Source organism: Elaeis guineensis, chromosome 5 (genome assembly GCF_000442705.2).
Source record: "Elaeis guineensis isolate ETL-2024a chromosome 5, EG11, whole genome shotgun sequence".
In the NCBI taxonomy this organism is placed as follows: domain Eukaryota; kingdom Viridiplantae; phylum Streptophyta; class Magnoliopsida; order Arecales; family Arecaceae; genus Elaeis; species Elaeis guineensis.
The window spans coordinates 930,550-956,138 of NC_025997.2; the positions used below are offsets into that span (position 1 = coordinate 930,550).

At 37.8% G+C, this 25,589-nt stretch overlaps 2 protein-coding genes and 1 pseudogene across 6 annotated transcripts; all 3 read left to right on the plus strand.

Annotated features, from left to right (window-relative positions):
* Positions 1-677: 677 nt before the first annotated feature.
* LOC105032603 (universal stress protein PHOS32) lies at positions 678-14,509 on the plus strand. 4 transcript variants are annotated; one of them, XR_012141277.1, is made up of 6 exons: positions 680-1,441; positions 1,538-1,647; positions 1,776-1,894; positions 3,758-3,859; positions 4,608-9,002; positions 13,059-13,363. XR_012141277.1 is itself a non-coding variant. In XM_073257080.1 (4 exons), the coding sequence occupies exons 1-4, from the start codon at positions 1,267-1,269 to the stop codon at positions 13,847-13,849; spliced, it is 462 nt and encodes a 153-aa protein (XP_073113181.1). In that variant the 5' UTR covers positions 678-1,266; the 3' UTR covers positions 13,850-14,509. The 4 variants fall into 4 exon arrangements, 2 of the variants coding, with proteins under 2 accessions (XP_073113181.1, XP_010905389.1); XR_012141276.1 differs by having other exon boundaries at positions 3,758-9,002; XM_073257080.1 differs by lacking the exons at positions 3,758-3,859; positions 4,608-9,002; positions 13,059-13,363 and adding an exon at positions 13,792-14,509 and having other exon boundaries at positions 678-1,441.
* A 5,776-nt stretch (positions 14,510-20,285) lies between these two features.
* On the plus strand, positions 20,286-23,542 carry LOC105032606 (uncharacterized). 2 transcript variants are annotated; one of them, XM_010907089.4, is made up of 2 exons: positions 20,286-21,056; positions 23,368-23,542. In XM_010907089.4, exon 1 carries the CDS (start codon positions 20,451-20,453, stop codon positions 21,015-21,017), a length of 567 nt encoding a protein of 188 aa, XP_010905391.1. In that variant the 5' UTR covers positions 20,286-20,450; the 3' UTR covers positions 21,018-21,056; positions 23,368-23,542. The 2 variants fall into 2 exon arrangements, with proteins under 2 accessions (XP_010905391.1, XP_073113180.1); XM_073257079.1 differs by lacking the exon at positions 23,368-23,542 and adding an exon at positions 21,687-21,858.
* Positions 22,485-23,110, plus strand: LOC140857877 (uncharacterized; annotated as a pseudogene).
* Positions 23,543-25,589: the final 2,047 nt, after the last annotated feature.

Here is a 25,589-nt window from a genome sequence, read left to right on the forward strand (position 1 = left end):
AGTACAAACTCCAAAAGCAAGTGCAGAAATATTGGAATTCTGTAAAGCATGCAAGTCAGTTCTCGTGGTTGAACATAATCACCTCTTTTCGTGACATATCATATTTTTGCGATTAAATTCATATAAAAATACAAATAGGAAATATCAAAAATTGTTTTTGTATATTAAATTGATAGTTACACGAAGTCGCTCAATTTTTTGAGAACCTAACTATTTTTTTTTCAGAAAATCTAATAATTTAAATTCTTGTATATATTCATATTTTTGTTTGTTTTAAAATAATATTTTACAATTGTCAACTTTTATCAACCATTTCAACGTTTTTCTCCGTCAGTTTTCTGCTGTTGTACACCTATAACATATGATGCATTTCGTGGCCGGGCATGTAATCATACTTTCAAATAATTAATGGCGATGCGGCGTTGGCTGCTGAGTCGATCAAACCAGTCGTATTCTATGATAATTTAATCAGCACACGTTGGAATGGACATGGGCATCACAAGGGAGCTAGGAGGAAGTATCCTCCTTCGACGTCCACAAAAGTCCCAACAGATTATTAAACCAAAAAAAAAAAAAAAATCCCAAGCATGGCCCGCCATCTCTATCTGGATAGAGAAGGTCTTGGTGCCATGCTTTATTATAAACACCCTGAAGGGTTCCGGCATCAGCAGCCATACCCGTCTACCCGTTTTGGTTTGGACTGCTCGCTCTGTGTCTTTTCGTCGAACGCCTCCTCTCCAATTTTCCCGACGGCTCCAACCCCTGCCGAAGCTTCGCCTGGACCGGTGTTCCTTCATACATCCTTTCCGCTCGTCTCACCAACCTCGCCTACATGGCCAATATATCAAACCATCCGGTCAAGGTTACGATCCTATCTCACAAAATCAAACCTAAAATTTTCTTCTCCCCGCCGTGACCCGGTGCAAGACCGCCTTTGTCTACATCATCCGGTGAACAAGAGGGATGGTCGCCGGTCCTCTTTATCGATCAAGGAATCCGCCGGCCTATCGTTTCGGACAACTCCACCAGTTCAAGGGCATTACGGTCATTTGGAACTTAAACGTACACGGCAGCGTGGATGCCACTCGCGTTTCCCTTTTTTTTTGCTCCGTGTCGTCAAGCAATTAGTTAACGGTGGGAAAGAAGAGAGGCTTGCTTCCTGGAGAAGCCTTACCTTTTCCTTGTCATTTCTTCGTTGCCGACTCGCCATTTTTGTGGCTCTGCACTCAATCCCTAGCCAGTAAGCACCAAGAGAAAGGAGAGAATATGGGAGGAGACAGGAAGATCGGGGTGGCTCTGGACTTCTCCAAGAGCAGCAAGAGGGCGCTGGAATGGGCCATCAATAACCTCCTCGACAAGGGCGACATGCTCATCGTCCTCCACGTCATGTACCCCAAGAAAGACGAGTCCAAGCACGGCCTCTGGGCCAAATCCGGTTCCTGTAAGATCTCCCCTCCACCCCTGCAGGGACTCCCAACCGATTTCTTTTATCCACACCTCTCGCCATTCCTAACTAATTAGCTCATGTTTTATTTAGCTCTGATTCCTCTGACGGAGTTCAGGCAGCCGGAGGTGATGAAGCACTACGATCTGGAAGTCGACATCGAGGTCCTCGACATGCTCGACACTGCTTCCAGACAGAAGGAGGTGCTCCATTCTTCCCCCCCCCCCCCTCCCCTTAATTGCCCTCTTCCCCATCTTATAGTTCAATTTTTAAAAATGACTGGTGACTTTTTTTCTCTTTCCCCCTTAAATCTGGGGGGAAAAAAATTCAGGCAACGATCGTGGCGAAGTTGTACTGGGGAGATGCGAGGGAGAAGCTGTGCGAAGCCGTAGAAGATCTGAAGCTGGACTCGCTGGTGATGGGCAGTAGAGGTCTTAGCCAGATCCAGAGGTAACGTGCACTCCACTGTTTCTTGCCACTTGCCAGTTGCCATGCGTCCTTCCCCCAGTATGATGTATTAGAAATAGATAGATCGTTATGTAAATAGGAGTATATATAAATATTAAAGCAATACTCATATTTTCACTTCTAATCCATCAACGGGCCCACCATGAGTGAATTCCGTTACTTTATACATGTGAAATCTGCGATCATCATCATCATCATCATCATCATCATCGTCATCTAATCCCAGATGTCAAAATCGGACAGTTAAATCTGTCAAGTGGTTCTGACCCACCGGGCGGGGAACTTGAAGCCCATTCCCTTTTTCCGTTGTTTATTTCGTGGTTGTGTACGTCTAAATCTATTGTAATAACGGACAAAGATTTGCCCGATTGCTATGTGTTATAGCCCAAACCAAGCCCACTAAAGCCCATTAAACAAAAAAAAAAAAAAAGGAAAACAGAGCAGGAAGACTCCCGATCGGAGTCTTCCTCTTCTCCGATCAAGAATCGGAGTCCTAGGGCCATTGAAAGACCCTAGGATGAGCTCTATAAGAACCCTTCCCCGCTCCTCCGTGACCGGGGGAGTGGCCCCCCGTCGGCCGCCGGCCTCCGCCGCGGTGGCCGTGGCCTGAACGGCCCAGCAAAGCATGGGCCACGCCGGTCCTCTGTTCCGGCGTAGGAAGAACCAGGAAAAAAAAAAAAAGAAAAGAAGAAGAAGAAGAAGGAAAAGAAAAAGAAAAAGAAGAAAAAAAAGAAAAGAAAAAGAAAAGGAAAAAAAGGAAAAAAAAAAGAAGAAAAATAAAATAATAATAATATAATAATAATAAATAGGATTTTCTCTTCTCTCTCTTCCATGAAGAAAAAAAAAAAGAGAGAAAGAAAGAAAAGAAGAAAGAGAAAAATAAAATTAATTAATAAATAATGAGATAAATAATAAAATATGAGAAAGAGAGTTTCTCTCTCTTCCCTCTCTCTCTTCAGCTTGAATTAGTATTTTTCTCTCTCTAGAATTGGATTTTCTCTCTCTACTTTCTCTCTCTAGAATTCTCTCTCTAGATTATCTCTCCTAAGATTTCTAGAATTTTGAGAAGAATGATGATGAATTTAAATGATCCTCGTGATGGATTTTTGATCCGTGATCGTCGGACGGTACACCGACATCCACTTTGATCAGATCAAGTATTTTTAGATTTTATTTCTCATGATCTTATTTAATTATCCACATGATAATTTTAACATGATTTGATATGATCAATCAGAATTTGTTGAATCATATTGTCTGAAGAATTCAAGATGGATTTTCTCTCTCTAGAATTTTCTCTCTCTAGAATTTTCTCTCTCTAGAATTTTCTCTCTCTAAAATATTCTCTCTCTTGATTGATTCTCTCTCTAAAAAAAGGTTAGTGAATGAAGAAATTTCTTTTAATAAGTCTGATCTGATTCTAATGAAGAACCTTGATCCATGATTGTCAGACAACGTACTGGCACCCACTCTAATCAGACCATGAATCTTTAGATTTGATCATTCCATGATTTGCGATCTAGCCATGACTTGATTTGATCACATTGATTTCACCAATCGAGATATTGGACCCATCGTAATATTGGATTGTGTCACCTGATCAATTCGAATTGTACCTCATGAATTCTCTCTCCTCTGATTTTCTCTCTCCACTTGATTTTATGAAATCGATGAAGAAACCTTGGTCCTATCACTTCGAATCCGATTTGATCTGATAGTCAAACTTTGGATCGTTTAGGTCCTAATTAGATTTTGATTAGATGAAATTAGATGATCGGACCCAATCTAAACCGTTGAAATATAGAATTCGTATTCTTTCTAATTATTCAAATTGATTCTGTATAGGATTGTGGATGTTTGATCATGGGATATCGCGATATGATCTACGAACAGAATTTTTGGAAGAAAATTTATAGAATTTTATGGATTTATTGGAATGCGTTCGAGGTAAGTAATGTTTCACCTTTTCTAGATTCATCGGCAAATTATAGTGTATTCTTCTGACATGATTTGTGAAACGATGCATGAATTGGATGAATGATATTTTTGTTATGAAAATATCTTATTTGAAATGTTATGATGAAGCATGATTGAATATATTGATTTCATTATATTGATTGATTTCGATACTACATGATTATATGTTTTATTATCGAAATTAGAATATGAAACATGATTTATGAAGAATTATGATATAAGAAACAATAAGAATTGACAACCTGACTGTGTTGAGGACCCCGCCAACGGGGGCATATACGTTGGCAATTGACTGTCCTGAGGATTTGTGTCGCCAGTAAGACCAGCGACATGTCGCCAGATAGACCAGCGACAAAACCGCCAGTTAGACTAGCGGTTCCAAAGGACTTGGCTGCCAGATGATTCGCAGCCCACCGCAAGCAGATACGCGGTATTATGACCCTGCCACAGGGATAATGTGGTCATAGCTCATGGTTGACGAAAAGAAATTGAAGAACAAAAGAAATTGAAATCCCGAAAGAAACTTGAAATTTCGAAAAAGAAATGAATTTGACATGAATTATATTGCATAATTGAAATTGATTTCGAATTGATGAACTCTATATGCTTATTTTCTATAAATGATTATTTACTTATATGCCTGATGAAATCTGTTGAGAAGTGATCGTTGCTTACTGGGCTGTCTAGCTCATTACCTCTTATTTTACTGTTTTTACAGATATTGAGGAATTAAGATGATACAAGATATGAATGGAAGAGTGATCAGAAGCAGAATCATTATACTTTTATTTAGGTTGAAAGTCTTATTGAATTTGGTGTAAGACCTATGAATCATTGTTGAATTTATTAAGATATTAAAGAAAAAATTTAGATCGTTATATTTTGGATTTAAATTATTGACTAATTATTCCGCTGTTGTTTTAGGATAGTATGATAAGATGCCTTGCATGCTTATGGGAAGAGTTTTCTATGAGTATGCGGCGGTTGCCATGACCCTCGATTCAAAATCTCGGGTCGGGGGTGTGACAATTAATATGGTATCAGAGCATAAGTGGATGAATTATGAAACATAGAATCAGATATAGAATGGGTGTTAGTGGATAGACACCAGGGACATTATAAGGTAGATCTTTGATGATTGTAGTGGGAGAAATATTTATAAATTTTGACTAAACATTGAGATTATGTATGAAAGGATCACAATAGATTATAACATATAGAATTTGAAATATGATGGATGATCTATTGATCATGATATGATTACTTAGATCTTGATCGAAAGTAATCACAAAAGGATTGATATAAAATTGTATTGTGCATTATGGTTATTAATTTGATCATTGGTTATTCAAGTGAATCGTAAGTTCAAATTCGATGTGAAAATAATACTATGATATTACTTCTAGTTGAGAAGTTGACTATTATTGGCAAGATAAAGATTTGATAATAAAATATTATTCCAGAATGGGCTAAGAAAAATCTTTTATGATGCTTGATTGGAATATTTATTGAAATTGAACTTGGTATGTGGATCATATATATAAAGTGGCATATTATGATGAATGTATATTTGGAGATATTGCAAAGAAACCTATTTCTTATTGATGAAATCGATTATGAGGTTGTAGAATATTCATCGTACCGGAATCTTTGAATCATCATCCTTAGATCTAGAAAATAGATCTTATTATATCTCTTGGAGACTACCTGATATGTATGAAATTTTAATTTAAAGATTCCGTATCTAAGTTGATCAAGAGATTTTCTGATATTATTGTTGAGGTTGTTAATAAAAAATTGATATCTTTAGATTAAGATAAAAGATCTGATTTATATTTATCTCAGATTAAGAGATCCATGTGAATTTATAATTTAGAAAATTGGGATTTAGGAAATGATATGGAGTTCCTTTGCTTTTGTTAATGAGGTCCCTAATTGAATCTACTATTAAATGGAGATTTGATTTTTTTTGAAGCTTGTATGATTGTTATGAAAGGATATTTAATAGATATTGAAGATCCTGATGATAGAAATTTTAGAAAAAAAAAATAATGATTTGAAATCCATATATATATTCTGATTATGTCCAAATTTGGTGGAGCATCGAAGGATTTTCTCGTTGATTTGACTTATAAAGATTTTTGGTTTGAAAATTATCGAATTGAATTGATATGAGAATTAAGATTTGATTCGTATTGATTATAGTAAATCTATATGATAGTTTAAATATGATATTGGACTCAAGGGTTAATCAAGATTATTGTACATCAGTAAAGATATGAATGAGAATCGAAAGTTAATCTTTGATTTCAAATTGAAATTTGAAATTTTAGGATAAAGAAATAATTTGATCCAACTTTTTTTTGGTGAACCTAAGAAATTTTGATTGTTAGATCAAAGTGCGCAGCGGAAGCATGGTAATCTGAACTACTTTGAGTAAGTCAGGAACGTTGATTCTCTGAGTCAAAGAATTATAATAAATGATATAGTTTGATATAAAAAAAAAAAAAAATTTTAGATATCCTAATGTGACTTTTAAAAGTAGTGCTTCCACCTACTATGCTACAAAAATAATTAGCATCCTAATTCTAGGATGAGTGGACCTTTGATTTTTGATTTTAGATTTAGAATATTTAGAGATAAATTTTCTCTATTCTAGAAATAAATTTTATAATTCTTTATTTATTAAGAAGAATTTGAGATTGTTTATCGAATGATGATTTTGATCTTAGATTAGTATACTCAAATAATTATCTCCAGGGTATAATGAAATTTGAAGTTAGAACTCTTTTGATTATTATTATTTCTCAGACTGAATGAAAAAGATTGAGGTTATCTGTTGATATTGACGATTGTTCTACAAAAGATAGAATGGAGTTATTCATAATTTGATAATGAATCGATTAATTAAGAGTTGTTAATGTTTAGATAAAGAAAATTGATATACTTACTTAGAATAGAGACATTGATTTTGATTATAAGAAAAATATAGTTTTGATTTAGATCAATTTTTGAGTTATTGATTTTTATTATGGAATGACTTAATGATAAAATTTGCTTCAAGAATTAGAATATTTAAGAGTTTGAGGGTTTGAGTAAGAGAACTTCAATGACTAGAAAATAGTGATATTGATTTCAATCAACAATGGTGATATTGATCTTTATGAAATGACTTAATGATGAATGAAGTTCTTATGCAAGAATAGAGACATTGATCTTTTTCTATTCACAAGAGATAGATTTGATTTTAATTTGAGTCATGAGATATTGAATATTAATTTTTACAGGAAATGAGATCATAATTTTGAAATCTTGAAATATTGAAAATCTTTGAGATGTTGATCTTGATGAATGAGAAAATGAATAATTCCGTATCAGATTGATATTAATGTATTGACTTTTTCCTTATGAAATGATTTAAGAATGAATTTGTATTAAGAATTAGAATTTTGAAATATTTGTGGATGAGATTCAAGTAAGAAAGTATGAAGACTCAAGCAAGAAAAATTTCGAGGACGAAATTTCTTTTTAGGGGTGAAGAATGTTATAGCCCAAACCAAGCCCACTAAAGCCCATTAAACAAAAAAAAAAAAAAAGGAAAACAGAGCAGGAAGACTCCCGATCGGAGTCTTCCTCTTCTCCGATCAAGAATCGGAGTCCTAGGGCCATTGAAAGACCCTAGGATGAGCTCTATAAGAACCCTTCCCCGCTCCTCCGTGACCGGGGGAGTGGCCCCCCGTCGGCCGCCGGCCTCCGCCGCGGTGGCCGTGGCCTGAACGGCCCAGCAAAGCATGGGCCACGCCGGTCCTCTGTTCCGGCGTAGGAAGAACCAGGAAAAAAAAAAAAAGAAAAGAAGAAGAAGAAGAAGGAAAAGAAAAAGAAAAAGAAGAAAAAAAAGAAAAGAAAAAGAAAAGGAAAAAAAGGAAAAAAAAAAGAAGAAAAATAAAATAATAATAATATAATAATAATAAATAGGATTTTCTCTTCTCTCTCTTCCATGAAGAAAAAAAAAAAGAGAGAAAGAAAGAAAAGAAGAAAGAGAAAAATAAAATTAATTAATAAATAATGAGATAAATAATAAAATATGAGAAAGAGAGTTTCTCTCTCTTCCCTCTCTCTCTTCAGCTTGAATTAGTATTTTTCTCTCTCTAGAATTGGATTTTCTCTCTCTACTTTCTCTCTCTAGAATTCTCTCTCTAGATTATCTCTCCTAAGATTTCTAGAATTTTGAGAAGAATGATGATGAATTTAAATGATCCTCGTGATGGATTTTTGATCCGTGATCGTCGGACGGTACACCGACATCCACTTTGATCAGATCAAGTATTTTTAGATTTTATTTCTCATGATCTTATTTAATTATCCACATGATAATTTTAACATGATTTGATATGATCAATCAGAATTTGTTGAATCATATTGTCTGAAGAATTCAAGATGGATTTTCTCTCTCTAGAATTTTCTCTCTCTAGAATTTTCTCTCTCTAGAATTTTCTCTCTCTAAAATATTCTCTCTCTTGATTGATTCTCTCTCTAAAAAAAGGTTAGTGAATGAAGAAATTTCTTTTAATAAGTCTGATCTGATTCTAATGAAGAACCTTGATCCATGATTGTCAGACAACGTACTGGCACCCACTCTAATCAGACCATGAATCTTTAGATTTGATCATTCCATGATTTGCGATCTAGCCATGACTTGATTTGATCACATTGATTTCACCAATCGAGATATTGGACCCATCGTAATATTAGATTGTGTCACCTGATCAATTCGAATTGTACCTCATGAATTCTCTCTCCTCTGATTTTCTCTCTCCACTTGATTTTATGAAATCGATGAAGAAACCTTGGTCCTATCACTTCGAATCCGATTTGATCTGATAGTCAAACTTTGGATCGTTTAGGTCCTAATTAGATTTTGATTAGATGAAATTAGATGATCGGACCCAATCTAAACCGTTGAAATATAGAATTCGTATTCTTTCTAATTATTCAAATTGATTCTGTATAGGATTGTGGATGTTTGATCATGGGATATCGCGATATGATCTACGAACAGAATTTTTGGAAGAAAATTTATAGAATTTTATGGATTTATTGGAATGCGTTCGAGGTAAGTAATGTTTCACCTTTTCTAGATTCATCGGCAAATTATAGTGTATTCTTCTGACATGATTTGTGAAACGATGCATGAATTGGATGAATGATATTTTTGTTATGAAAATATCTTATTTGAAATGTTATGATGAAGCATGATTGAATATATTGATTTCATTATATTGATTGATTTCGATACTACATGATTATATGTTTTATTATCGAAATTAGAATATGAAACATGATTTATGAAGAATTATGATATAAGAAACAATAAGAATTGACAACCTGACTGTGTTGAGGACCCCGCCAACGGGGGCATATACGTTGGCAATTGACTGTCCTGAGGATTTGTGTCGCCAGTAAGACCAGCGACATGTCGCCAGATAGACCAGCGACAAAACCGCCAGTTAGACTAGCGGTTCCAAAGGACTTGGCTGCCAGATGATTCGCAGCCCACCGCAAGCAGATACGCGGTATTATGACCCTGCCACAGGGATAATGTGGTCATAGCTCATGGTTGACGAAAAGAAATTGAAGAACAAAAGAAATTGAAATCCCGAAAGAAACTTGAAATTTCGAAAAAGAAATGAATTTGACATGAATTATATTGCATAATTGAAATTGATTTCGAATTGATGAACTCTATATGCTTATTTTCTATAAATGATTATTTACTTATATGCCTGATGAAATCTGTTGAGAAGTGATCGTTGCTTACTGGGCTGTCTAGCTCATTACCTCTTATTTTACTGTTTTTACAGATATTGAGGAATTAAGATGATACAAGATATGAATGGAAGAGTGATCAGAAGCAGAATCATTATACTTTTATTTAGGTTGAAAGTCTTATTGAATTTGGTGTAAGACCTATGAATCATTGTTGAATTTATTAAGATATTAAAGAAAAAATTTAGATCGTTATATTTTGGATTTAAATTATTGACTAATTATTCCGCTGTTGTTTTAGGATAGTATGATAAGATGCCTTGCATGCTTATGGGAAGAGTTTTCTATGAGTATGCGGCGGTTGCCATGACCCTCGATTCAAAATCTCGGGTCGGGGGTGTGACACTATGTCTTCATACATCCAACAAAGATTTGCCCGTAGGATGAACTTCTACGTTTTTCTTCTGCTTGTATACTTTTTTATATGTGGGTTGCGTAGGCCCTAATTTAGTTTCATCATGGGGATATGTCGAGCCATATGCTGGGAAATTACGAATCAGTGAATACTATAGATTTCATGTCTTGCAGTAGCCAAACAATTGCTTCATATGAGGGAGTTCTTCAAAAGGTTTATATAAACTCAACTGCCTTCATCTATTCTCGTTTTATGAGATGAAATGAGTTGCTAGAAAGTGTCTTGGCCAGTGAGCAGTTTAACTTGTGGAGTCTTTAACATTTCTTAGCATATAACGTTGGTGCAAATTTTATCACAAATTGAACTTAATAAAATCGACAAATTTCAAGTTATGATGCAGAGTAACGTGGAGGACCTCTTGGAGTCTTGGACTCCTTGAAAAATTGTGCTGCAGAGAGGCATTTATATGTGTTTATACCATTGTACTTATGCTCTCTTTGAGACAATTATTTGTCTATGCATCATGTGAGTCCTCCATGTTTGCATTTGCTAGCTGACCATAGGTTTAAGCACTCTCTAAACAAAAAATTAGTGTGAAAAAAAAAAGGTCCCTTTAAAACTCCTATGCTTTGAGTTAGGATCTTTTCAAGTTTAGGGCTGAATTGCAGAGATCCAGCTTGCCAATCATGACCATCTGTGTATATGATTGATAGGACTCTAACAGAAATTATAGTAGAAGGGATCATTGATTGTCATTGTCACTTGTTGCTATTGACCCTCGAAGAGGAGGAAAAGCTATTGGTTGTAGTCTCAAACACAATTGCAAAGATACTATGATACACCCCTAGTGATCTGGGGCCGAAGATGGAAGCTTACCCTTTCTCATGAGAGAATACAGTTTTTGTTGTCTCGACAGTTGCAAAAGATGATTTAATTTATAGACATGCGTAGAGTCTAGTGGGAGATAGAGTTAGAAGTAGATAATGATATTGTTATCTAGGATAAGAACATCTTGAGTAGACATGTCGATGATTGTTATCCCAGTAGGACTCCACATGGTACATGGGATATAGTGCCGCATGTACTATGTAAGGCCCAATCAATCACAGCCATCATGCAATACATGGATGTCCATGATTAAGAGACTGAACTTCTCTAGTTCTACCTGAACATGAGCGGATCCCAACAAGTTTTGAGTTTCCTGGAGTGTGTCAAATATTTCACAAAATTATCTGATTAATAGCTTCTTAGATGTTACTATCAAGGTAAAACTAGTATTTCAGTCAATTTACTCTAGATTTTTAAAGGTTACCGTTCGAAAGCAGACTTTATCAATATGCTCTCTAACTGAAATTTCTAAGTACTGTAACCCATGAATCCAATAATTGGCAATGGCGTTTGAACTCACTGATGCAGCCCCAAGTTGATTTCAGCTCTCTTTTATCGGGTCTCCTAGGGCAAAAAACTAGAACTATGGTCTTCTATTCAATGCAAACATGGCTTTAGTAATCTAGAAAATTTGGTATTTTTCTAGCAAACCAGCATCACTATAAGCAAGGCATAACCTTACATGAGATGCCAGATGATGAATAATGGCCATCACTTAGATCATATATAGCTCTCTTTGATTATGCTAAATCAGTTGGCTTAACTAGTGAAACTTTATGCTTCAAAAGGTTGTGGTACTGCAATAATGGAACCCTTCACAAGAAAATGGTCTAAGATTCCCAGAAAGACATGACAAGCCAATTGCAGTAGTCCAGCAATATATGCTTCAACTCATGCTTACACCAAGTTTGAGCAATAAAAATGTAGCTCCATGGTTTTCTTCAGGCCAACAGGGGAGCAGACTGTGGAGAACATGAACAGGTTTCCTAGAAAGACATCTCAAGCCAATTACATTAGTTCAGCAATATGTGCTTTATGTCATGATTACAGAAAAATAAGAATTAATTTGGAATTTTGGGCAAATAGACAGTAAAACATGGATCCTCTGTTTCTCTTTAGGCCCACAAGGGTTTGGACAAGTGTGAAGAAAATGGTCTAGGAATCCCAGAAAGACATCTAAAGCCAATTACATTGGTTCAGAAATAAGTGCTTCAACTCATGGTTACAGAAAAGCAAAGAATTATTTGGAAGTGTGGGCAAATTGATAATAACAACGTGCCTCCTATGTTTCTTTTCAAGCCCACAGGAGGTGGACCAGCTTCAAGTTCCATCAAAAATCATGTGGATCCCTGGTGTTGGTTTCATTCCCTAATAAAAGTGGAAGCTGGAGAATGTTTGGGAGATGGAGTCCTAAATATTAGAAGGAATTGATATACATGATAGGAACCAATTTAACTTTAGCTTAAGCTGCTAGGTCCTAATCATTTATATTAACTCTTCTACCTCTCGCTAGTGATTCCACTTAGGACTAAACCTTACATGTAATCGTCCACAGAAAATCTTCCACAAGATGGCTAGGGTTGTTGAAAGTTCATGTCCTGCAATATACCAGGCATTAAATCTTGAGTCTGATATTCTTGATCTTGATTTCAGTACATTATGTGGACAATGCAACAAACCCTTGAAGTAATCTCTCATTGCTTCAATTGAAACACCAGGAAATTATTCTTTACTGCACAATTCAGCAGAATACCTGTGAATGTTTACCCTTGAAGTTTGGATCTTTGTGGAATGAAGATATCCATTATCAAGCACCTGATATCTTTTTTAAGCCAAACTTGCAAAAGCTCGAAGCTACCCTAAATTTCAATCAAGCCAACGTATTTACAGATAATCCCCTGGTGGTGGCACTACGAGAGAAGTGGTTGGAATGAACATTTTACAAGCAATGAAAATTTAGTTGCACTAACCCTCTTCTGAAAAACTTATCATATCATTATGCTGGAATATTTTAATTTCATCTATAATGAAATTATTAGTCCCTAACATATTCTGATTTTCTCTTGCTCTTTTCTTGTTCTGTCTTTGGAGTATTTGCAGGATTCTGTTGGGCAGTGTAACAAACTATATGTTATCAAATGCAGCATGCCCTGTGACCGTTGTCAAGGATTCAAACCCCAAACCTTGATATATATTCTGCTTGGAAAAACTTGAGTACAAGAAATTCGAGTGAATGATCTTCTATTGCTAGGAAACTGGAATTTAGTAATGCTTATGGACTTGGGATAATGTGTAAATGTTAAATGAACTTGGAGAACTTGAAGCATAGATTGCCTTTAATTCACATCAGCTTTCCAGCTTTGTGTAAGAACTATGATAATAAATTTTCAGGCATCCTGTGTACATCTTTTATCTGCTCTACATTATTTTCAGCAGTCTGTCAGATCTGGAATAACTTCTGATGTTTCATTTGTTTAATCTGCTCAAGAAAGGAATGCTTTTGTTTCCTGTGTCTTGAAAAAAATGTGCAGTAGCTGGTAGGATTGACATTGATGAGTCTATACTTAATAGATAAAGTGTTGATCTTGAATTCTCGATGTTGATCCATCTGTACTTCAGAAACAGCCTGGAATGTATTAAATCGAGGGTTGGTCTTTAACTGTATAGCTTTCTAGTTTCATCTGAAATACCAATTGTGAGAGCCTGTGTTGGTGTGTGTTTAGTTTCATAGGAATCCAAATAATATCTTCTAATTCGTTTTTTTGGAGTGAGGTCCTGGGTCATTATAAATGCTATGTTGATACGTGCCATGGGGATCCTTCATGTGGTGCAGGCTTATCTTGTGCAAGTCTGAAGTTTCTGTTTTGGATGAGGGAAGTTCCTGTTCTTAATTTTTTGTTTACAAGGCTGTGCATCGGCGCAACATTCGTGGTCATGGATGCCCGAAACGCGTGAAGAGCGATCGATGATGGTGCTCTTGCAAAAGTCATTGGTGGAAACAGGAAAAAGGTCTGCTTTTGCCTGAATTGGGCTTCGCCGACATCGATTGTTGCAGCAAGCCGGCCCAACTATATGCTTGATCGGGGAATTTGGCGGGAAAGGACTACCACCCCGACTGATGAGGGAGGAGGATGTTGAGGTTGCGAATTTTGAAACCCAGTATCCAGACGGAGAGCTCGCCCAACACCAGGCCCTTTTTCTCTTATCTCCTCCGCTCTTGACGGATCCAATCCCATCCTCCCGACGGAAGCCTACGGTGGTCTGCGGCTTTCTCCTAGTCCGATTTGTCCGGCACCGGCGAACAAAGTGACGCTGTCCTATTCATCTCCCTCCTTCTCGATAGGCCACGCTGACCCTAGCCACCAAAATCCAGAACGAACCTAGCCAATCATCTATTGGGAAAACCCAGGATTTAATCCTAAACTGGTAAACCCTTGCCCAACCACACCCATCTCCATGTTTCTGACGCTCTTTTACCGTGTGCCTGTCACAGGCACCCCAGTGCGTTGCATAACTTCAAATGGTTATCAATGATAGGTGTTTTTTATGAAGACGCGAACATTTCCATGATTCTGGAAGTCTGATTGCTTTGCCGGGGTTGGGATTATGGAAGACAATGAGTGAATTATGCTCTATCGTTCTTGTTTTGATTCATTTTCTTGTAGTATTTTATTTCTAGATTGCTGTGTGCCTATGCCTAGGCCTTTTTTCCTGCGGATTTTGTTTTCACTAGTAAACTTCCTCTGCAGTTTTCATGCGTATGGATTCTCTTCTAGTCATGAAAAGTTCATCTCGTGTCAAATGCGACTGTGTCTGGTTATAAATTGTAACAATTCTCATCCATTGCTTTGCTTTATATCCTTGCTGCAACGTCAGATTCCATTATGCTACTTGTCGTTAGCTTCCATCTGCTGGTTGTCTGATTGTTACGCATTACAATTTTCCAATCACTTCAATGTGGTTATGTTCCTTGAATTTTCTCTTATTTATTATAGAAGTGCAATTTGTCCGAGGCTAAGATGTATGGGAGATGAGTGTCCCGGCTACCCAGAGAACTGGCATGCTCTGAAACCGGACAACTTACAGATTTCAATGTAAAACATTTCTTTCTTTTGGCTTAGTCAAAGCAACTGCTACATTTTAATAATTTATCCTTCAGTTCCATGTTTGAATAATCATTATTTTATTTCTTCAAGATAGTTTTGGCAGTTTGAATTTTTTGTTAGTTTATCCTGGAGGAGAAAATGTAAAACTTTGTGGGCTCAAATTGCATCTGCTCTTCTTTTTGCTTAGAATTGTAAATTCTATCTGCTGCTTTTTGTCAAATATCTCTTGGGCTTTGATTTCTTCCGATTTGGGTGACCTGTGCTGTTTGGTTTCATCTCCTTCGGATGGTGAATGTCTTTATCACCAAGGTGTTAGTCATCACTCTAAATTTCACAAGAGAATGCAAAACCTATGGTTGAGTATATCATAAAGGTGTAACTTAGGTTTTCGTGCTTCAGAGGCGAAAGTAATCTCCCGTTCCAATCTTTTCAATATATAACTGGAAAGCTTCAACTTATAAGCTACTAGAGAGATATGTATCCACCATTTATGCCTAATATCAGGATATCCCAGTTTATCTGGGACCACAATGCTGCTAGCTCCTATTAAGCGAAAGTTTGTCAAGGAAAGGTTGATTCTCATGGGTTTTTCACATCAAATTTCAACATGCACATCCATAATCTGATTGTTTTATTGAAGCTATGATCAACATCAGCGCCAAAGATGAGTTTGTATATGGATGTAGAAATCTCCAAATTATAGACATATATATGCAATTGCATGCAGCAATCCTAGTTGGCCTTTTGGTATAAAATTTGTCTGTGCTCATCTAAAACCAACTACAACTCCTCTTTATCTAATTACAGTTGGATGAGCTTGTGTTCTTTGAATTACAAAAACACATGGTCCCTCCTTCCTGATACAGTTGCTCCTTCCCTCTTCTACAAATTTAGATAGCCGATTTCCTGAGAAGTGATGCTTTTATCAGGCCTGAGTGCGGGGTGAGATACCCTTATTCTTAAAAATCTTTTTAGGGTAAGAAACAAGGAAAGAAAAAAGAAATAAACAAAAGAAAACCATCAGTCATTAAGATCTTGTCTTTTGTTTGATTATTAGCATTCTTGCTAACAAGAGATTCCCGGTTATTTGGTTGCAGTTTGAAGAATGTTACTTCTATATGAATAGTTTCATTTAATTTGCTCAACAGCAATATAACTCACCTGATTGTTCATGTAGAGCAATACATTTGATCAAGTCATTAAAGAATGTAATGATCACAACCTGCAACTCCAATCCTTGATCAGGTAACTCCTACTGCTCTTTCTTGGACAATGCATAAAGGACAAGAGCATGAACATATGCATGCAAGCAGGTATTTGTTCATATTTGTACAAGCATGTATTTGATATATGTTCACGTGGATCTTTCTTTGTTAAATTAATTATTCATCAATCTGCAGCTCCTCTCAGAACTGTACAAACTCAATATTGTTCTGTATTAATTGAGGAAAATTGAGGATGAGAATTTGGACATACAAACAACATGACATGAGGATCACTTTGGTGTGATTATACATCACCTTTCTTTAATCCAAAACAAATGCTGTATCATGGCTTACATGTTAGCATGTAACCTTTGACATAATATTGTTTTTTTGCTTAATGTTGTGGTTGCTTTCTACTTTAGTATATCAAAATTTTTGCTTGCACGGGCTTGACTTTTCAACACAAACTTTTCCCTGCTTATAAATTTTAAGATACCGTAGTTGACAGGTATAACCAAGAAGAAACCATTCAGAGTCTTGGATGGAAGGTTAGTCCCTGTACATCCCCAGGAAATTCAATAAAAGCTTAATTATTCAGAAGAAGAATATTTCAAAAATCACTCTGTTTGACAGGTGACCACTGTGGACATCCCACAGTAGTCTCCTTTTGCGGAAAAAAAAAAAAATCACTCTGCAGCTATAGGGTCCTACATGTCTGAGTTGGATCTAGACTTGACTGTGGTATTCTGTCTTCAACCAACTTACAAGCCACATACCTGAATAGTTTAACGTGTGCACATATATTCTGTATTTTGCTAAACAACATTGGTACATTTCCAGGATGTGGTGTTGCCTAAGGATCCTTACATCCATGTTAGGGTTTGGTGACATCGGAGAAGTGTGTCTTGGTGATCATTTGATATTAGGTGCACTGATGCTGAATCATTTATCTCCAAGGTTTATTATCATGAACTCAGCATCATGTCTGGCCATATATATGTTCCCTTCAAATACCAGTGATTTGCTTGAATGCTAGGGCCTGATGGAAGAATTTCTAGATTGATCTTAGAGCTTCAAACTGTCATAGAATATGGTACCTCCCTTCTTTGTATTTGATTGAGTTTTACCTGTCAGCTTTATTGCATAAGCAAAGACATGAAATGAAGTAATTTACTTATTATAAAATCTTCTCCTCCTCCTTTTCAGTCCTAGTTAAAGTTTACCTAATGTCATCTAGTCATTAGCATTTTCTGTTTATTGCAAATATTTTTAAAAAGCAAAGGGTTAGAATGCCACCAAATTGGATCATGTTCTGGGGGCTTTCTTCTTTTGGATACTTTACCATGAATTTCCGTAATGCCATCGCTGTTGATTTTTCTTTTTCTATACTTCTCTCTTATATGCTGTTAAATACTGAAAAAACGCTGGAGTCAAGTCTAAACAGCGATGACTATCCCGAAGCGTTGCCGACTTACTGTCCTGCGGGTTACGAATGTTGTGATGATGCTTCTTATTTTCATCAGATTCTGATGGCCTTCCTTAAATCCATCACTCACGGGTTATCCTCACCATAAGCATCGAGGAGCTGAAAGAAAGTACAAACTGATGATTATGAATTATGGAAGAAGAGTGGAACTGTTGCTGATTAGCTGCTTTTGTAATGGTTGTGTTTTAGCTCATCCCGTTCTGGACTGACCAAGTTGAGGCACCCGTTAATCACCCATGCTGTACTTGCTAGATATTTGGCACGCTTAACATTGTGTGGTAGTCAGCTTCAGAATAATAGCGATCGCATCACCAGCTGTGTTAGAGAAATGATGCCATTTTCTACCAAAAAAAAAAAAAAAGAGAAATGATGCCATCACCAAATCAAACGTCTGGATGGACGTCTCCCTCTATACATTCAAATAAGAGCCTCCGCCATATAATTTATGAAGAAAGGATGCCAATTGGTTGGAACGTAAGCACATTCCTGAGTTGATTATTGATGATTGCTTTCGCTGTAAGTTATAGACTAAAAAAGAGTAATCAAAATATTCTTAAATCAAAGAGCAACCGAAGACGAAACATTACACTAGCACCATCAGAAAAAAAAAGGAATTCAAGAAAGCAATCTACTTACCCGGAATAACATTTGGTGGTTATGACTTGTCGCATAAATGTAGGCCTTGGACCATACATGTCAATTTTTTTTAGATAAATTACAAAAATTTTCTAAAAATTTATCTTTACTATGTTTTCATCCAATAATTCTAAAATCTAAGCCTATCTCCATGAGATATAAAGACATTACTAAAAAATTTTGAGATTTTAAAAAAATAAAAAATATCTCCTGTGATAATTGAAAAAAAAATTGATGCGTTCTTGGTCTTCCTGAAATCTTTTAGATCAAGCTGCTGCCAACTTGGACTTCCCGTCATCGCCCCACCACCGATCCTGCCTCTCTCATGTCATGACGGACCCATGCATTTGTTCCATCTCCAGTGTTGCCAACTCCCCATCGGCTTTACTGCCATCAACACTCGAGCACCGAATCATTATTGGGCACCACCTCTCCATTCATGCAACCTCTGATTCTACTGCTCCTTGCAGTTAGTCCTACGATTCCGACACTCTCATCCTCTAGCTCCACTCCGACCTCCCATACATCAAGGTCCTCCACGTCGACATCTTCCCCGATCTCCTCAACGGTTTTGACCCCACCCACTATGACACCATTGCCATCCAACATTGTGAGTTCCACTGCTTCCCCATCCTCCTCTCTCCGATCTCCATGCCTGCTTCTACCATGGCTTTTGCAAGCACTATCTTTAGCCGCTCCTCTACTACCTCCTCCCACTTATTCCCTCCCTTGGTGGCCTCTGCTTCAATCTCTCCCTCTGGCATCCTATCTCTCCGCTGCAAGCTCTTCACCAACTATCTCACCAAGCTTTTCAACCTTGACAATGTCTTTATTTGGATCCACAACTACCACCTCCTTATCCTTCCCAGCTTCCTCCACAGGCAGGCACGACGATCCCTCAACCATCGAGCTTCTAATCGCCGACTAGCAGTATCTCCTTTTGGAGCCCACGACCTTCCCACCATCAACCCAGGGCCCCGCCAGTGACTTCGGCGACCTCTTCGCCAACCTGCGAGACCTGCTACTCAACCAATTGGTCGGCTTGGAGGTCTTCGACGACCCAAGCACGACACTAGGCCCGATCAACATGAGCCCCAATGGTGGCAATGTTGGTAATGGCGGCGGCGGTGGTCTTATAAAATAGAAGAAAATGCTAACAGGTGAGGAGATGATGAGATCTTGTAATATCTTCTCCTAGATTCTTCAGATCTCACTAGGCACCGATAAGATTTCTCTACTCTTATCGAGGGCGATCCGGCCTTCTCCAATAAAAACCAGCGAGACGGTGAAGATGGTTGGTGGCTCGGTGGGTTGTCAAGTACATCCCATTGTTAAGATGCAGATCTCATCTTTTCGAACTACTGGGATTAAAAAAAAGGTTCGAATCGTTCATTCTTAAACACTTTGATGAAAGAAATATAAATTTTTTTTTGTTCTAGCCTTTAAGAAATCCAGCCATAATTTTTTTTTTCAAACCAAAGATCAGGGTATTTTGCTTTTCTTTTTTTTTTTTTCTCCTCACAAGGAATCGATAGAAAATAATATTGAAAGTCGGATTTGATGAAAATCATGATTGAAAAATAATGTCTAGTATCCACCACAGGAAAGTTGCCTTCTATGTTATTCGATGACCGATTTATTTTTTATTTTTTATTTAAAATTATTTTAATTATTTTAAAATTTATTATGATATATGATAAATAGATTCAAGTTAATATTAATAAATTATCTAATAATACGTTCGATTATAGAATTAAATAAAATGTGTGTTTACGTAGATTTTGCAAACTTCCGTATGTTGCTGTAATTTTGGTCTAACCTAAATTTTTTTTATAATTTTTTTATTTTTTTTATTTTTTAAGGGACAATCGTCTCGAGATTCCCAAGCCCCAGAAGCGAGCTGCTCGGCCGTCTCCGTCCCACTGATTAGCAAAGCATCTTGTTTTTGCTGCTTTCCCTTTTGTGTTTTTGCTGCTCTGCCCAACCCCTCTTTCCTTTGCGCGAAAGACGCAACGCGGTCTCCTTCCTCCTCGGCCGTCTCGTCGCCCTCTTTCTCGAGATGGACGGCGAAATATACGAATACGACGACCAGCGGCCGCGGAGCCCCGGATCCGGTGGCGGCGGAGGGACGAGCATCCACATCACGGCACTGGACGGCATCATCAACGTGAATTCCCTCTTTACACTGGCCGTCTTCGTGGGCCTCGCCTGGAACCCATCCGACCCCTCCGGCGGCACCCTGGCCTCCAGCGACTGCGCCGCCGGGAACCGGGTGGCGGAGAACGTGGTCTCCTTCCACGTCTTCGCCTTCGCTTCCTTCCTCTTCTCCAGCCTCGTCGCTCTCTGCCTCAAGCAGGCCATCCGCCTCGTCCACCCGCCCGGCAGCTCCCGGGCTGCGCGCGTCAACAGGGCGCTGCTTCGCGCCGGCATCCTCGCCTCCGCCGTCGGCTCCGTCTTCGGGTGCGGCTTCCTCATGCTCGCCCTCGTCAACGTCGTCCAGGTCAAGCTCGGGCGGCTCGGGTGCGGCGGCTCCGCTTCCGCTGGGGCCATCGCGCCCCTCGTCACCCTCGTCCCCGCCGCCATGCTCATCTACACCGTTATCGTATTTTACGCCTTCATTCGCTGATCAGTCACCTTGATCACCCGCCCACCAACCATTTCTATGGTTAGGTTTCTCTGTGAATTAGTCTTCTACGAGGTTTTACTTTTTTTTCTTCCTCTTTTGTGTGTGGAAAACTGGAAATCTTGTTTTGAATCTACCGACTTTTGTGAATCACGGTTTTTATCTTTCATGTATTTATTTGCTAGCTTATATGATGAATTTAAGATTGATTTTTTTGGATCTTGTTGTACAGAATTTTAGTTGGAACTGGTGTTTTTTTTTTCTTATGAATTTCAAAAACACTTTGATGAGTTGGTCTGAGCTGTTCATGCATACTTCGTTACATAACAAAGAAAAGAGTCAGATCTGTGGGAAGTGGAGACACGGAAGGACAGTCAAATATTGAAGAAAGTTTAGAAAATAGTTGCCTCTAATGAATTCCTACCCAAATAGTATGAGATAAATTCATGTTCTTCACCTAGAGATCTAATTTATTTTAAAAATTCTTTCTTCGTTTGATTCCTTCCTTTTTAGTCTTCAGCAATGGCAAAGAATCAATTCAACAGCTCCTTCAATTTCCACTACCTCTGTTATCTCATATTTGCTTCCCTTTTGCTATGATCATTTTTGTGCTCTGCTTTCTGCGACTATGCCCGCCGTCTGACTACTAGCAATCATGTATACATGTCCCAGAAGATAGGGTTCGCCCGTAATTGCTAATGGTTTGGGCAACAATATCTACAAAATAGATCCTACGAGAGGCAGGGAGATCGGGAAGAAGGTTGGGGTATTATAGGAATGGCAGGAGGTTGGTGAAGGCTAAAGGACATCCTCTGATGCTTGAAGCACTGAAGCAGGTCTCCACAGAAAGCAAGAGTTTCTGAAGACATCTACTTCCTCGTTGCTCGAGCTTGGACCAAATTACTTGTTCTGGGTCCCCTGGGGCGACAACAATTGGCAAGGTTTTTATAACTCGATTGATGTTTTCATAAACCCGAGTCTCAGAGCGCAGGCCACAGGGTTTGTATCGTACACTGTGGAAACAATGCTTTCTGGTGTTATGGCCACAAAATTTGCCAGCATTACCGGCCCTCTTATTGTGGGGCCAGATATTGGTTACACATTTTCAGTCACGGTTGATTTGCTCAAGGAATCTTTTCACAGGATTTTGGACTTGAAAAAAGAGTACTCATGGAGGAAGGTGAGGTTTCCTGAAACACAGAACAACATGGCAGTGCGAGAAAGATGACAGCTTGTGCTCTACGTCTCTAGAGAAGCTGATGTAAAGGCTAACAATGATGACTGAAAGTACCTATTTCCGTGGGATTGAAGTGGGTGAAGCTGTTCCAACCATTTTGATTTTGGTAGGTATTAGTGCTGGCCCCATTAAAGTGGTACTCATATATTTCTGCCAATAACGTGTTCTAGGAGCTTGTCTAGCAGTATATATTATATACCTCTGGAAAGGTTTGTAGTCTGCGCATAAGAGCGATGGAAGTTACAATGAAGCACTTCCGCCTCCTTGGATTCTTTGTGGTTGCAACTATCGTAGGATTGGAGAGTGCTAATGGAGCTGGGGAGTGTGGGAATGTTCCTTGTCGATAGAGTTGCCCGTCGGATGGCTCCCTGTGCAGCAGCAGCACCAGATGCACAGGCCGAGGTTTCAGATAGTTGCTGCTCAGAAGTGAGGAAGCTAGGCCAGAACCCAAGCTGCCTTTGTGCTGTTATGCTGTCAAATACCGCAAAGAGTTACGGAATCAAGCCTGAAGTTGCAATAACGATCCCCAAACGGTGTAACCTAGCTGACCGCCGTGTGGGTTACAAATGTGGACGTGCGTTGAGGATTCTAATGTTTTATCTTCTGTAGTCTCTGTCATAGGTCTCATTTGCAACTTTCCTCAGAACAATTTATATTATGATTCTTTGCAGGTTATACCTTGCCTTGAAGACAGTGTGTCGAAGAAAAAATAGTGACTGCAAAAAGGAATGGAACTGCTGGTGTGATAGTTGTGATGTTGTATCTCCTTCTGGTTTGAATAAGATGATAGACATGCTGTACCATGTTGCATGTGGTGTATGAACATAATCAATAAATAAATGGTTTGTTGTGTTGAATATACTCGTGGATTATGGTCTGCTCGTAAAGCTCTTAAGCAAATTGTCATATTGTGTGCTTTAGACCACTAATTATATATATGGTATATGCACCTGATTTCTGTGTCAATTGGTGAACTCGGTAGTTGCCTATCCTACACTTACTTGATGATTTGCAGAGCTTTGTCCTTATTGATTCAAATGTAAACTAACTGCTTGCTTGATTTTCCTTGATTTTTATGTTTATGTTTGCTGATAGTGCCTTTTTTTTCTTATGTAGGTGTGAGGGACCTGTAGTTGTGCAAACTGCAAAGTACTGTTTAAAAGTAGTTGCATCTGACTTTTCAATGAACTAGCAATTTGGCTCCAAGTTTACCCATGTAAAGCTTATTGAATTGTTTGCAGTGGAATATTGCTAGGAAGAATTATCCAAATCAACCCATTCATTCGTTCAATTTTCTTTCTTTCTTTTTTTTCTTTTGGCCACATTGTTCCTTTTGCTATAGAACTTGAGTTGCATCTAAATATGCAGGTGTCGTAAAGTAAAGAGGGACCTATGGTTGTGCAAATTGCACGGTAGTGTTTAATAAGGTAGCTGCACCTGATATCTCAATCAATTCACCCATGTGAATCTTGTTGGATTGTTTGCAGTAGAATACTGCTGCGAGGAATTTATCATAATCAATCCATTAATTCATTCATTTTTCTTTCTTTTCTTTTCCTTTTTTTTTTTGTTTGGCAGCATGGTTCCTTTTGCTTTAGAAATTACAGTTACATAAACTAAAGAGGGACGTTTAGTTGTGCAAACTGCATGGTACTGCTTAATAAGGTAGCTGCACCTCGTTTCTCAAGCAACTAGTGATTTGGCTTAGAGTTGAGCCATGTAAATCTTGCCAGAGGATATTGCTCGGAAGAATTTATCCAAATCAATCCATTAACTAAACTGCTCCCGTAAGTTTTTGATATTCTATAAGTCCATGCATGCTTTTAATTAAAAAGATAAAATAAAATAAAAGGAGGTCCATGCTGCTGCTGCTGCTTGCTCTAGAATTCAGAATCGTATGCACAAAGTTGGTCATCATTCCTCTAGTGTTTTAAATTGTTGGTTCGCTAATGGTGACCTTAGCTATAAAATTTAGTGTTGCATCTTACTTACTGAGGTCCTTATGTCTCCGCATCAGGATCGATTTTGTTGCAGGACAACAGGTAACGCTGCCGAAGTTGGTATGAGGGAGCATTTCCGAACAAGTGTGGATCTCTTCCTCCCTCTTTTTTTTTTTTTTTCTTTTTCTTTTTTTGAGAAAAGTTAGGCATGATACTTATTTCGCTTAGGCAACGATTAGTAAAGTCTTCCATCAAATCATATTCTAAGCACAAAGGTAGCAGAACAGTACATTATTGTACTAAGACTGCGAGTCTGCTGATATGTTGTTAAGAGGATGATATAGATGCTCACTATTTTTGTCACCACTTTTGAGTTGGACAGAACATCAGTAAATTATTTTTCTTTTTTTAAAAAAAAATATGGAGAGAGAAAGAGGAACAATCTGCTCATCTTGTTAGTATTAGTTGTAGTCCAAAGTAATCTAAGTTCAACGACAGTGGTACGATCTGCATCTTTTTTCCCTCTTATATTCCGTAATGGTCAGAACCCAGATGAATCATGGTTTCTAACCACTCGGATACGAGTTGGGGGAAGGATATTTCATTAATCTATCCTACAGGAAGCTACAACCATCCATTGTATGCAAGTGGGTTTACGACCTCGCTAGGGTTGGTGGATTTTAGCCATCCGTTCAAAAGGCTGTAAAGCCACAACTCCCGGGACTTTATACCTGCTCCCTCTTTCAAGCTATTTATGTCTAAATCCTATTAAGCATATTTTTTTTTTACATACAATTCTGAGGGCATTAAGCCTGAAATTTCACGCAAGCATCATTCTCCCTGCTTCTATAACCACACACATTTTTTTGATGAATACGTCCTACCCAAGGAAAAGAAACAAAGATGGTTGGAGTTTGCTGACCAATTTGTATAATTAATAAGATATAATTTTAATTACAAGGTGAAATCGCAACCATCCAATTTTGGCAACATGCATGCATCATAACCATCCATGGATGCAGAACATTTGAAGTTTAATGCTTATCTCTGAGCAACATTTCTTGTCATATTCGTGTGAAGCTTAATGCCTATGGTATGATATGCTACTTGTATGTATCAAAAAGCAAAAAGGAAAGAAAATCTTATATACATGATCATAGAAGATTATCAACCAAGCAAAGTTAGCCCAATTTGTCCATGGCTGGACTTTAGTTTCTTTAAAGGCCCATATCATTTTAGTTTCAATGAGGCATTGTTCAATCGAGATATTAGAGGAAACTGATTACGAACATAGGTTAGCCAAAGCTTAAAACTATTCATAATAATTATTTACTATAGCTTTGTCATTAGTGTTGCCCAGCTATGCAACTCAAGAGGGAGGGGGGTGAATTAAATTTT